The following is a 14617-nucleotide window of genomic DNA, read 5'->3' as shown; positions in this document are numbered from 1 at the left end:
TAATGACCACCGCCAGGAACATGGTCGCACACAGGCCGAACCCTCACGCAGTAGTCACAGAATAAAGCTAATTTTGATCTTCACGGTTGTACTAGGGGTTGCTTCAACTGGGGGTTGCTTCAACTGACTGTTGTTGATATTCGGACGGATTTGTTGTTAAAGTGTAGTTGTTGAAGTTGAGCTGGTTGTTGTGTTGATAGTTTGTGTAAAGGAGTAAAAGTTAAGCTGATTGTTGATGAGCTAGCTGTATTTGAGGTAGTTGTTGTTGAACCGGTTGTTCGGGGGGTTGTTGGCGTTGAGGTAGTTGTTGAAGAAGTCCTTGAGAAAGATGGTGTTGAGGTAGTTGTTTAGGTGATTGACGTTGAGGTAGGTGTTGTTGAGGTCGTTGTTTAGGTGATTGATGTTGAGGTAGTTGTTGTTGAGGTAGTTGTTGAGTTGGCAGTTGGGGAGGGAGTTGGAGGTAGGTGAAGAAGTCGTGGAGCTAGATGGTGTTGAGATAGTTGTGGTTGAGGGGAGTTGTTATTGTTGTTGATGAGGGGGGTTGTCTTTAGGAGTTGTTATTCTTGTTGTTGATGAGGGGGGTTGTCTTTAGGAGTTGTTATTCTTGTTGTTGATGAGGGGGGGTGTCTTTAGGAGTTGTTATTGTTGTTGATGAGGGGGGTGTCTTTAGGAGTTGTTATTGTTGTTGATGAGGGGGGGTGTCTTTAGGAGTTGTTATTGTTGTTGATGAGGGGGGTTGTCTTTAGGAGTTGTTATTGTTGTTGATGAGGGGGGGTGTCTTTAGGAGTTGTTATTGTTGTTGATGAGGGGGGGTGTCTTTAGGAGTTGTTATTCTTGTTGTTAATGAGGGGGGGTGTCTTTAGCAGTTGTTATTATTGTTGTTGATGAGGGGGGGTGTCTTTGGGAGTTGTTATTCTTGCTGTTGATGAGGGGGGGTGTCTTAAGGAGTTGTTGTGGTGGTTGTTGATGAAGTTGTTTGATGGAATGCCCCCAGGTTCAGCGTGTGGTGAGAAAACTAGTCGAATTGTTTTCACATTCGTGCGATGACTTCACACACAGAGGCACTCAGTAAAACACAGCCACAAACACTCAAACACACACACACACACACACACACACACACACTCTTTGCGGTGTGAAGCCGATGCACGGTGCTATTTCCTCATGCTCTCACGGCGCGTTAATGGTGAATTTAATTGATGCTGTCACATGGTCTGTAATGGGGTTTCAAGTGATTGCAGAGGCAGTGCAAAAAGGGTAACAGTGATTTTCCTTGAGTGCAAAAAGGACTTCTCAGCAGAGAGGGGATTTATAAAAAAAAAACTTTTTCTGATTAGCTCCCTCCCTCCCTCCCCCATCCCCCTACACCCCAACCACCCCCTCACCCACTTCCGCCTCGCTCCTAGTCCAGCGCTTACCTTCTGACCACAAAACACACAACGCTCCACCGCCTTCCTCAGGAGGATCCATCGGCTCCTGGTTTAAACTCTCACCTGGCCTTTCTGGTTTGCCTGTTTCATCAGGACTATATTTACCTGTGTCATCAGGACCATCCTGCTCTCAGGAACGGGAGAACCAAGGTCTCTTGCATATCTGGTCTCATCTGTTCTGACCTGGTCTACCTGGTCACACCTTGGCCCACCTGGTCTTGCCTGGTATCACCTTGTTTACCTGGCCCCGACATGGTCTACCTGGTCACTCCTGGTCAAACCTGGTCCATCTGGTTTACCTGCTCTCCCCTGGTCTCACCATCCTCGGTCTCATCCGGTCTCAAGTGGTCCATCTGGTCCACTTGTATAGCTCTGGTCTTCGGCATGAATTAACCAGCGGGATCGTTAGAAATCCAATATGTTCAACGTGTGAATACGGATCGTGAAAGAGCATATTTATCGTTGACCTTACCGTGACCATGAATGCATAATTCATGCCAGGTAAAATATGGCTTCATTAGGCAATTTGTATCATTGCCTTTGGTCCACAATGAGTCCACACTGGGAGAAGGACGGGAATATTAAAACAACGCACGACTGAGAGCTTTATCCCTTGATATGCATGATTAGGTGCGGTCCACTTTAGGAGCATGTGGGCACTAACCTTCCGAGCTACGACCGCTGCCTATTTACATACACAGCAGTGTTCTCCACAGCAGCAAAACATTTCATTTTCCAACCTCTACAGCCAGAAGGCTCGTGAGCATGTTTTAAATATTTCAGTGCTAAGTGTGTGAGGTCTGTGTAAAAATGGCTGTGAGTAAAAATGTGCTTGTTTATTATCGGGGCCCTGGTTTATGATAGAGATTAAATTATACTGGATTAGGAAGTGTTATTTTTTCGAGATATTTTTCAGGCAAACAGACACACACACACACACAAACACACACACACACAACCACACACACCCACACACACACACACACACACACACACACACACACACACACACACACACACACACACACACACACACACACACACACACACACACAGACACACACACACACACTCACACAAACAGACGCACATTTTAAGCAAACAAGCATTTGAGAAAGAATCTGCGAAATATCACACATTTGTTAATGCGTTAAAAGAGCCCTATCAGGCAGTGAGAGAGAGAGAGAGAGAGAGAGAGAGAGAGAGAGAGAGAGAGAGAGAGAGAGAGAGAGAAGGAGAGAGAAAAACACAGTAATGGAGAGAAAGCGTAAGAGACAAAGTATGGCAGAGAGAGAGAGTGTCATGGGGTCTGCCAGCATGGTGCCAACAGTATTATCACATACACACCCCATCAGTGACAGGAAAGCCATCAATAATAATCTAAGAAGTGTCTCGTCGCAGTCGGCTCTGCGTGTTCTGTGTGTCTGTGTGCGTGTGTGTGAGTATGTCCCTGTGTGTGTGTGTGTGTGTGTGTGTTTGTGTGTGTGTTTATGTCTTGTCTCCAGCTCTCCCTCGAAAGTGCTTGTTTGGCCCTCGGGTGGAACGCGGGTTGGGGGGGGGGGGGATGTTGCAGCAGGGGGGGTGAGGCAATTAGCCACAAGTGAAAATGGCTGAACATAGCCTTGTGGAGGGGTAGGGGGTGGAGGGTGGGTGACGTAAGACGGTGGAGGAGGAGGAGGAGGAGGAGGAGGAGGAGGTGGAGGAGAGGAAGACGATGTAGGGGGCTGGGGGCGAGAGGGAGGGGGTGGAGTCAACACGGATAAAGGCCGTTGAGGGATATGCAAAGCGCAGTAGTGGGGGGGGGGGGGGGGGTGGATGTAGAGCGAGCACGGGGCTTATGCAGGGCAGAACAGAAACGAGGAGGAGGAGGAGGAGGAGGAGGAGGAGGAGGTGGTGGAGGACGTGGGGGGGCTGGAGAATAAAAGGAGGAAGAGACGAGAGGAAAGGTTAATAGCTTTAGAGCTGGCAGAGGGTGACGCAACATTGGGAGACCCAACGAGAGAAGACATGAGAGAGAGGAGAGAGAGGGACTTAGAGAAAGAAAGAATGGAAGGTAGAGCGAGAGAATACGAGAGAAAATTAGAGGAAGGGGTAGAGAGAGAGAATTAGAGAGAAAAGCAGAGGACAGGGTGGAGTGAGAGTGATAGCAATAGAGAGGGACCAGTGTGACCGAAACATGATTAAAGGGTGAGGTAAGAAGATAGACAGAGGGAAGAGAGGGGTGAGAGAGGGAAGAGGAAGAAGAGGAGGGGGGAAGAAGAGGAACAGGAAGAGGAAGATTTAGAGGAATAAGATCAAGATGAAGAGGAAAAAGATAAAGATCAAGGAGAAGAAAAGGAGCAGGAAAAGGATGAATAGGAGGAGGAAGAAGAGGAAGATCAGACCCTGTGCGAAGATGGCCTGGGGGGCCGTGGCCTTTTGTTCCCGGAGCAGCACTGGATGAAAGGCAGGCCAGCCCGGGCAGGAGGGAGGGGGGTGGAGGCTGGGAGGTGGTGCTGCGGGTCGGTGCTGGTGGAGGGCGGTGGGTCAGTGAAGTGAGAGGGAGACGGAGCCATATCGCCGAAGGGCCACAGAGGGTGGGGGAGATATGAGTGGGCGCCAAGGCAACCAGGAACGATCAGGAAGAGGGCGGTTGGCTGGAGTTAGGAGAGCGTGCGTGCGTGTGTGTGTGTGTGTGCGTGTGTGTGTATTTGTGTGTGTGTAAGTGGGTGTGTGGGTGTGTAATGGCCGTTTCTGTTTTTTGTTAAGCTCACTTCGACCCGTGATTTGTACACGCCTACCTAGGCACAGGCGCAGGTGATTTTAGGTCACGCCCACCGCTCTAGCATAGTTGGAAAGTAATGTCGGGCGGCGTGGCATGGTTTGGGCAAGATAAAAAGATTTTACCACACACCTAATACAAGCATTTTGGATTATGGAAATAGAAAACATTTGTTAGAACTTCATGCAAAGAAGACCATTGGAATAAACAGAACTCTATTTTGGAAACTTGTGTTTGTGCGTAAACTTGAAGCCGAATCCACGTCACCCACGGCCTTTAGTTTGGAACATTGGAAAATGGAAAAAAGGCCGTTACATTAAGTAAAATCTTTCTTTCGTTTGGACATCGAACTTGGAAGATATCGAATTGAATTGGATTATCTGTTGGAACGTTTCTGTTGGATTACTGGAATTTGGAAGCCGAAACGAGAAGACGTGAGTAACAGCTGACTGACTAACAGCTGACTCTGAAGCAACCCGCAACGTCGGGGTGGACCCGCTTGAGCTGCAGTTTAAAGACTTAAAAGAAGACAAAGCAAAGACTCTTTAGTTTGAAAACATTCTTTGGATTTTTGCGGAAACAAACCTAGTTGGAACATTATGCAGCAGGAGCAGGAAGATTTGGGAAAGGAAAGGGAAGTTTTAAGTTTAATTAAGAAGCGAAGTGGAAAACTCGGCGCTCTCACACGAAAGCGGAATGAAATTCACACTTTGATCGATAATGGAGAGAATACCACCTTATTGAACGAGGACGAGAGAGAATCTGACCACATCGACTGGTATGAACCCAAATTGATAAGCTGCAGAGAATTTATTGATGACATAGAAACGTGGCTAAAACAAGACGCCTCGCAGGATGCCGCTAATAATGTAAGCGCCGTGGAAAATGTGTCTCACGCTGCATCTCGTAAAAGCTATGACGTAGAGCCCCACGATAGCGTCTCACAGACCGCAAAACCCGCACGCCCCAGTAGCAAAGCAGCTGCGAGCAAGTCCTCTAGTTCATCCTCTGCCAGTAGAAAAAGTAAAACCCTTTCAGAGATGGCAATTCAGGCCGAGCTGGAGCGCGTAACCCTGCTAAAGCAGGCTGACGCGTTACAAGAAAAACACGCGCTTGAACTTGAAGAAGCCCAATTAAACGCAGTAATGAAAGCCAAAAGAGAAACGCTGTCCGTTAAAACTAACTTGGCCATCGCAAAGGCGAAGTCACAGGTGTTTAAAGAACAAGAAGAAACACAAAAATCGAAAAGTCTAGCGTCCTCTGGAGCCTCTACACCCACACAATTCATATCGCCCCAAAGAGCTATGAAACAGACAAAAATGTCACCGGCTCCCGTTCCGTTGTCTACCGTTGGACCTACTACGTCAGTCGCCCCCCCCATATATGCAAAAAGCAAAGCAAAAACACGTCATCTACAGCAAAGTGCAGACAGTAATAATGACCAACCCGATTTAGCTGAAGCAATGCGCAGGCAAAATGAGATTACTGCAATGCTGATTAAGCAGCAGAGACAGTCACTTTTACCACCCATACAAGTACCAGTTTTTGATGGTGATCCCCTGCAATTCAGATCCTTTATCAAAGCATTTGAACAAGGCATTGAGAGCAAGACAGATGATATGCAGGTTAAGCTTTATTATTTAGAGCAATTCACATCTGGGCAGCCCAGAAAGCTGGTGCAGAGCTGCATGCATATGAGCCCACAAACTGCATTCGGAGAGGCTAAAAGGCAGTTGGAGTGGAACTTCGGAAGCAAAGTGAAAGTTACAGCTGCATTTCTGAACAAGGCATTGGATTGGCCAGCCCTGAAAGCAGATGACGGCGTAGGTGTAGCATTAAGATCATACACATTTTTCCTAAGAACCAGTTATAACACAACGGAGGACGCCGGATATTTGGACGAAATGGAAAACTCCTCACACATGAAGGTGTTCGTCTCCAAGCTGCCGTTCAGGATGCGTGAGTCCTGGAGGATGAAAGTGTGCAGCATCAGAGAGGAGCAAAAACGGAGAGTGAAATTCAGAGACCTACTGGACTTCCTGGAAAGGCAAGTGAGAGCTGCAATGGACCCCGTCTTCTGTGAAATTCAAAATACAAGAGCAAAAGCCACAACACCACCAACCCCCAAGTCAATTGGAAAAGCCAAAGGCAGCAGCTTCGCCACCTCTGTTGCTCAGGTGCCACACCAGAGTGACACGCCCAACGTTGGAAATGCAGGCAAAATTCAGTGCTTGTTTTGCAATGACGGCCACATACTTGACAAGTGCACAACATTCAAAAAGAAACCAAACAAAGACAAAATTACGTTTTTACAGAGCAAAGGCGTGTGCTTTGGATGCTTAGTACAAGGTCACTTAAGCAGGAACTGTCAAGAAAGGCTGACATGCCGCACCTGCAGTAAGAATCATCCAACAGTTCTGCACATCGAACCAAAACCTCAGAACACCCCAGCCGACCATGAAACACAAACGGTCTCCAACGCACTTGTGTCCTTGGACTCTGAAGGTGATACTGGGGTCGGTTCTAAAGAATGCTCGCTGTCTGTTCTACCTGTCAAAGTCAGACTAAACAAAAGCACAAAAGTAATCGAAACATACGCTTTCTTGGACCCAGGCAGCTCAGCCACATTCTGTACCGAGTCATTAATGACTCAGCTGAACGCACCTGGACAAAAAATGGACATACTGCTGAAGACGATGGGGCAGGAGAAGTATGTGAGTAGTCATAAGATCTCTGGCTTGGAAGTAGCTGCCTTAAATGACAACAAATTCTTGAGACTGCCAGATGTGTACACTCAAAAGTCAATCCCTGTCACGAAAGACAACATACCCAAAGAAGAAGACCTTAAAAAATGGCCTTACTTACAAGAAGTGGAACTGACGCCCATCAATGCAAGTATTGGACTGCTGATTGGTGCAAACGCACCTAAAGCACTGGAACCATGGAAAATAGTCAACAGTGAAGGTAATGGACCCTACGCTGTCCAGACTCGTCTTGGATGGGTCATCAACGGCCCACTTGGACAAGAAGATAGCGACGACAGCGATACAGCTTCCGTACAGGTGAATCGCATCTCATTAGGAAAATTGGAAGAAATGTTGATTAAGCAGTATAATCAAGATTTTGTCGAACAGCACTGTGACGAACACGCTGAATTGTCTGTGGAGGACAAACAGTTTATGGAAATAATGTCAAGCTCAGCAACACTTACCAATGGTCATTACTACCTGAAGCTGCCATTCCGCGACTCCAATGTAGTGATGCCCAACAACAAACAAGTCGCCCAGCAGAGGGCGCAACAGCTGCTGAAAAGGTTCAAAAGGGACCAGTCATTTTTTGAGGAATACAAAGGATTCATGCAAGATGTTAGCACAGAGGGATACGCCGAGATCATACCTCAAGATCAGCTGAGCCATGAGGAAGGTAAAGTCTGGTTCTTGCCGCATCACGGAGTCTACCACCCCCGCAAGAAAACATTACGCGTGGTGTTCGACTGTGCCTCATGTTTTGCTGGAACATCCCTGAACAAACAGCTCCTCCAAGGCCCCGACCTGACAAACACCTTGTTAGGTGTGCTCACCCGCTTTCGTCAGGGTCCAATGGCACTAATGACTGACATCAAAGGAATGTTCCATCAAGTCAGAGTGGCTGAGGAACACGCAAATTACTTGCGCTTTCTGTGGTGGCCTAACGGCGACCTAACCAAAGACCTTGCTGAGCACAGAATGTTAGTCCACATCTTCGGAGCAGTGTCCTCCCCCAGCTGTGCTACATACGCCCTGCTAAAAACTGCTGAGGATAATGCACATCTGTATCCAGAGGAGGCCATTAGCACCATCAGAAAGAATTTCTATGTCGATGATGCCCTCAAGTCAGTTCATTCAGTCGAACAAGCCACCTCTCTCTACCAGCAACTCACCGAGGTATGTGCTAAAGGAGGGTTCAAGCTCAATAAGTGGATATGCAGTGACCGCTCTGTTCTCTCTGAGATCCCCGAAGCAGATCGAGCCAGTGGAGTGAAAACACTTGACCTAAGCAGAGACCAGCTGCCTATGGAAAGAGCCCTAGGCGTCCAGTGGGATGTTGAACAAGACTCCTTCACCTTCAGCATTCTGAACAAGCACAAGCCACTGACAAGACGTGGAATACTGTCAAGTGTGAGCTCCATTTACGACCCACTAGGGTTCTTAAGCCCGGTGATACTCCCCGCAAAGCAGATTCTGCAGCAGCTGTGCAAGTTGAAGCTGGCGTGGGATGAGGCAATACCACCAGAGATGGCACAAACATGGCAAAGGTGGGTGGATGATTTGATTCTGTTACACTCATTCAGTGTCAGAAGATGCTTCACACCTAGTGAATTTGGAAATGTAGAAATGGCACAGCTGCATCACTTTTGTGATGCCAGCGAAGTTGGATTCGGTGCCGTATCATACTTACGGCTAACTAACAGCGAGAAGGAAGTGTGTGTTGCTTTTGTTATAGGCAAAGCAAGGGTGGCTCCACTCAAGCACGTCACCATACCTCGCCTGGAACTGGCTGCAGCAGTCGTTGCTGTGCGCCTGGACAAGATGCTGTCAAAACAGTTGGAGCTCAACCTCAGTGAGTCAGTCTTTTGGTCCGACAGCATGACCGTCCTAAAATACATCGCAAACACCACCACTCGCTTTAAGACCTATGTAGCCAATAGAGTTTCCATCATAAGTTCACTGTCTAATGTCGGTCAGTGGAGACATGTTGGCTCTAAGATGAATCCTGCAGACGCAGCTTCGCGAGGCATGAAAGTTGGAGCCTTCCTGAAGTCCTCAACCTGGATCACTGGTCCTGACTTTCTCGGAAAAACCGAGCGTGAGTGGCCAGCAAGCGTGGACAAAGCATCGCTGCATCCGGACGCTGACCCAGAAGTGAGAGAGGAGGTCCTTTCCTTCGCCGCACAGGCGGAAGAAGTATGTCCCACCACTAAACTGTTGCTGCACTTCTCTAGCTGGACAAGGCTCAAGAGAGCCGTGGCATGGATTATGAAACTGAAAGAAAAGCTAAGGCTAAAGATAAAAGAAAATGCACAATGTGGAGATCAAACTCCTGTCAAACAGGTAAAGAAAACAAACTACTTACCACTCACAGTCGATGACCTGCTCTTAGCAGAGGAGGCAATAGTGCGCTTTGTGCAAAAGAAACATTACTCCAGCGAATTGGCTGCACTGAAATCAGGTGGTGTAAAGAAATCCAGTCAACTGTACAAACTTGACCCCATTGCCATTGATGATGTATTGAGAGTTGGTGGTAGGCTGAGCAGGTCCGCTCTACCTGTGGAAACAAAACACCCTGCAATACTACCAAAAGAAAGTCACGTCTCAAAGCTCATTCTTCAACATGTACACAATAAAGTTGGTCACAGGGGAAGAAATCATATGCTCTCAACCCTACGACGACAGTACTGGATTCCTCATGCAAATGCAGCAGCCAGAAAGATCATCAGTGAGTGTGTGATATGCCTAAAGCAGCGCCAAAGACCAGGTGAGCAGAAAATGTCTGACCTGCCTGTTGACAGAGTCACAGCTGATGCCCCACCATTCACACATGTGGGCCTAGATTATTTTGGGCCAATAGAAGTTAAGAAAGGCAGAAGCCTAGTTAAAAGATATGGAGCACTTTTTACTTGCCTAACCTGTCGCGCAGTACACCTGGAGGTGGCGCATTCCCTCAATACAGATTCCTGCATAAACGCCATCAGGAGGTTTATCTGCCGCAGAGGCCAAGTCAAAGAAATCCGGACGGATAATGGAACCAACTTCGTCAGCACAAACCGTGAGTTGAAACAAGCCATTGCAGAGTTGAATCACAGCAAAATTCAGAAAAGCTTGATGCAGGATGGAATTAAATGGACATTTAACCCCCCATATGGAGCCCACCATGGTGGCGTATGGGAACGCTTGGTGCAGGACGTAAAAAGATTGCTGCGTTCTGTAACTAACCAACAAGCCCTAGACGATGAAGCCCTGCAGACAGTCTTCTGTGAAGCGGAGGCCATACTGAACGACCGTCCAATCACCACCTCCTCTGGCGATCCCAATGACATCGAGGCCTTGACTCCAAACCACCTTCTTCAGCTGAAAGGTAAACCCATCTTGCCACCAGGTTTATTCAAGAAGGATGACCTGTACGCTCGGAGACGCTGGAGGCAAGTGCAATACATCGCCGACCTCTTCTGGAAGAGGTGGACGACCGAGTACCTCCCTCAACTGCAAGAGCGGCAGAAGTGGAACAAAGTTCACAGAAACTTCACAGTTGGTGACATCGTGCTCGTGGTGGAAGAGTCCGCACCCAGAGGTGCGTGGCCCATTGGGCGCATCACCGACACCATGGCAGACTCCAAAGGGTGCGTTCGACGGGTCCGTGTCAAGACACAGACCAACGAGTTGGAAAAGCCCATCACCAAGATCTGCCTCCTGGTGGGGGTAGTTTAAGGGGCAACAGTGAATGTTCGCCTCCAACGGAGTCATGTTCTTGAACCTCTGACTCTACACATCTACAGATGCTCATTTACTGATTTAGTCCGTGATGCAATAGGCGTCACAACCTTTATGCTGAAAACATGCACACAGTCCATAAGCACACAGAACACATGCACACAGACCATTGCATACACTTGAAGCCTTTTTTTTTTCCCTTTCAAGAAGAAGAATTTTTGTTGTTTACGGACCGAAAACCATTCGTAAATGCACTTGAGTATGAACTTTAATAACAATGCAAAAAAAAAAACCACAAAAAAGAAAAAAAAAAAGGAAAGCAAATAGCATTGAATTGTATGTAAGCTTACATTTTTCACCGTACTTGTAATGGCCATTCACTTGTATATATTGTATATAGATTTATAATTACTTGTTGTTCAAGAATTAGGGGCCGGAATGTAATGGCCGTTTCTGTTTTTTGTTAAGCTCACTTCGACCCGTGATTTGTACACGCCTACCTAGGCACAGGCGCAGGTGATTTTAGGTCACGCCCACCGCTCTAGCATAGTTGGAAAGTAATGTCGGGCGGCGTGGCATGGTTTGGGCAAGATAAAAAGATTTTACCACACACCTAATACAAGCATTTTGGATTATGGAAATAGAAAACATTTGTTAGAACTTCATGCAAAGAAGACCATTGGAATAAACAGAACTCTATTTTGGAAACTTGTGTTTGTGCGTAAACTTGAAGCCGAATCCACGTCACCCACGGCCTTTAGTTTGGAACATTGGAAAATGGAAAAAAGGCCGTTACAGGGTGTATATGGTGTCTGTGTGGTGTTTGTGTGTGTGTGTGTGTGTGTGTGTGTGTGTGTGTGTGTGTGTGTGTGTGTGTGTGTGTGTGTGGTGTATCTCTCTGATGTGTGTTTTTGTGGTGTGTGTGTGTGTGTGTGTGTGTGTGTGGGTGTGTGTGTGTGTGGTGGGTGGGATGAGGGTTAAACAGTGTCTAATTGCTAGAACCCCTCTTTAGAACCTCCTCTCAGCAGGTGTGCCTCAGCCCAGTGGGTGACGGGTCCCCCATGCAGAGAGAGAGAGAGAGAGAGAGAGAGAGAGAGAGAGAGAGAGAGAGAGAGAGAGAGAGAGAGAGAGAGAGAGAGAGAGAGAGAGAGAGAGAGAGAGAGAGAGAGAGAGAGAGAGAGAGAGAGAGAGAGAGAGAGAGAGAGAGAGAGAGAGAGAGAGAGAGAGAGAGAATCATGGAATCATGGAAATGGAGAGACAGGAGAGGGGGAGAAACAGGAAGCAGATGAGAGCGGTTGCTCAAAGGCAAAGAAACACATACACACACACAACCCCCCCATCCCCCCCCCCCCACCTCCTCCTCCTCCTGTCTCTATAGCCGCTTCTCCATCTCGAAATATTGGTTAACAAATGGAGCAGGTGTGCGTTTGCATGTGAAGCACAGCCCTCCTAGGGAGGGGGGGGGCTCCCATTGCTTCTTCCTCCAGAGAAGCCGGGGCTTGTCTCTGCAGAAACCTATCATGGCGTGTCTGGGAAGCTGCGTTGAAACTAGGGACATGGAGCCGGGGGGGGGGGGGGGGAAGCACGCTGGCATGACACATCCCACCCATGACCGAGTGAACATGCGTTGGGGTGGGTCGCCTTCAGCATAGCCTCCGGGCCTCAAGGTGACATGAAACAAAATGATGAAACGCTTACATGTTCTCGTTAACGGGCCCCTGCTTTATGTTGATTAGCCATTACATACCATTTTTTATTCAACCCGTTAGTGACATCACAAGTGGGAGTGTCCAGGCTAGATAGATGGATTAACGTACCAGCCTACCCAATGGACTGTACCAACGGGCAGGCTGATCCATCCGTCACACATCCGCCGATAGACACTACCTCTTGTGATGTCACAAATCTACATCCCACCTGGTGGTGAAATAATGGAATCCTCGTCCTCCAGAACTGATTGAGTGGCCGCTCTTCCTCCTCTGCGGTTAACCTTGTATTTCCGCGTCTAGCTGGTGATCATTTTTCGTGCTAGCTGCAAGTGTGTGTGTGTGTGTGTGTGTGTGTGTGTGTGTGTGTGTGTGTGGGGGGATTATGTGGAGTGAAATGGTGGCTGGAACTCATGACTATGTATGGTCCTGCTTGAGCTCTTCAGGGTTGACCTTGAGCTAATATTTGTATGCTGGGAAGAGGGTGTGTGTGTGGGAGAGGGGGGGGGCCCTAACAGGGAGCAAGGGGCCCCAAACCAGTTAGCGCCCGAGCATGGCTCACTCTGGCCCCTGGAGGTAGAGAGGGAGCAAGGGAGCACGGCAGAGGAGACAGGAGGTCAAGGAGGTGGAGAGGGGAGGGAAACTAATGGAGTATGGATGCATGGATGAGAGAGAGAGAGAGAGAGAGAGAGAGAGAGAGAGAGAGAGAGAGAGAGAGAGAGAGAGAGAGAGAGAGAGAGAGAGAGAGAGAGAGAGAGAGAGAGAGACAGAGAGAGAGAGAGAGAGAGAGAGAGAGAGAGAGAGAGAGAGACAGAGAGACAGAGAGACAGAGAGAGAGAGAGAGAGAGAGAGAGAGAGAGAGAGAGAGAGAGAGAGACAGAGACAGAGAGAGAGAGAGAGAGAGAGAGAGAGAGAGAGAGAGAGACAGAGAGAGAGAGAGAGAGAGACAGAGAGAGAGAGAGAGATTAGGTCAATGTGGAGGAGAGGTGAGGAAGAATGGATGGATGAGAGGGAGAGGAGAGAGAGAGAGGACGAGAAACGAGGAGGAGAAGAGTGAGAGAAAAACAGGAATGGAGGAAAGGGAAGGTTGAGGAGGAGAGAGCCGGTCAGGGGAATAGGAGGAGAAAATAGCCGCGACGAGGAGAGAACGACGTATAGAGGAGGAGGAGAAGGAGGGATGATGTGGCCATGTGGAGCAGAGAGAGAGGGAGCAAGCGAGAGGAGGAAGGAGCGTGAGGGCGAGATAGGGATGGAGAGAAGCAGAGATTAGGGCTCCCTCGGGGGAGAGTCAGCTGGGGTGGAGCCGGAGGTCGCTGAAGGATGGACTGAGTGGGTGAGGAGGTGAGAACGAGAGGGAGGTCAGCGGAGAGGGAGGGACGGAGGAGACCACAGAGCAGAGTAGCGGAGGCAGTGTGGAGAAAGGAAGCAAGCAGTGTGGATAATTGCGCGCTCTTTCTGACCCCCCCACACACACACAATCACACACACAGTGTTGTGCTGCATAATGAAAATATGCTTTATGTCTCTGTTTCTTAAAAACACAAACATGAGTGTGTCAACAGACACATACACGTGCACACATATCTATGCACGCACACACACACACACACACACACACACACACACACACACACACACACACACACACACACACACACACACACACACACACACACACAGAGACACACACACACACACACACACACACACACACACACACACACACACACACACAGAGACACACAACCCGTAACCCTCCCTCCCACACACCAACGTTGCGATCTCTGGTACGGCATTGAACTGGTTGGCGTTGTTTTGACTTATAGCTATTTAAATGTGTGCATCAATCCTCATGTGTGCTGGCTCAGCTCCCCTGCTGTCTGGAGGCCCCCCATCCAACCAATCCCGTTCTCATTGTTCATGCTTCCTCTGTGTCCTTTGGGCCCTCGCGAGATGAACCCGTGCCTCGGTTATGCTGAAGATACATGGATCCATCTCTCTGCCCAACCCAATGACCTGCACCAACTGTCCCCCCTCCATGGCTGCTCAGCCGCCAGTTTGGATTGGCTGCTCATCTCCTCCTCATAAACCCTGAAAAACTGAAATCAATTTAATTTGAGCGGATAACTTTGCCAATGAAATAATCAGTTCATGGGTCCATCTCCCTGGCATATCCGTACTACGATAAGAACGAACCGAGGCTTCATTCTGACCGAATTATAACTTTTGACCCTCATGTCACGATGCACGTCC

The 14617-nt window shown here is 48.4% G+C and overlaps 2 protein-coding genes across 2 annotated transcripts in view; both read left to right on the top strand.

Moving 5' to 3' along the window:
* The window catches only part of cdh24b (cadherin 24, type 2b), a 72678-nt gene that overhangs the window by 34454 nt on the left and 23607 nt on the right, over positions 1 to 14617 (top strand). The gene's annotated exons all lie outside the window — the stretch shown is intronic.
* On the top strand, positions 4184 to 11366 carry LOC115549084 (uncharacterized). The gene is made up of 2 exons (XM_030364094.1): positions 4184 to 9996; positions 10327 to 11366. The coding sequence occupies exons 1-2, from the start codon at positions 4791 to 4793 to the stop codon at positions 10653 to 10655; spliced, it is 5535 nt and encodes a 1844-aa protein (XP_030219954.1). The 5' UTR covers positions 4184 to 4790; the 3' UTR covers positions 10656 to 11366.

This window comes from Gadus morhua, chromosome 8 (genome assembly GCF_902167405.1).
Source record: "Gadus morhua chromosome 8, gadMor3.0, whole genome shotgun sequence".
Classification (NCBI taxonomy): domain Eukaryota; kingdom Metazoa; phylum Chordata; class Actinopteri; order Gadiformes; family Gadidae; genus Gadus; species Gadus morhua.
This window is presented reverse-complemented; position numbering and strand designations above follow the sequence as displayed.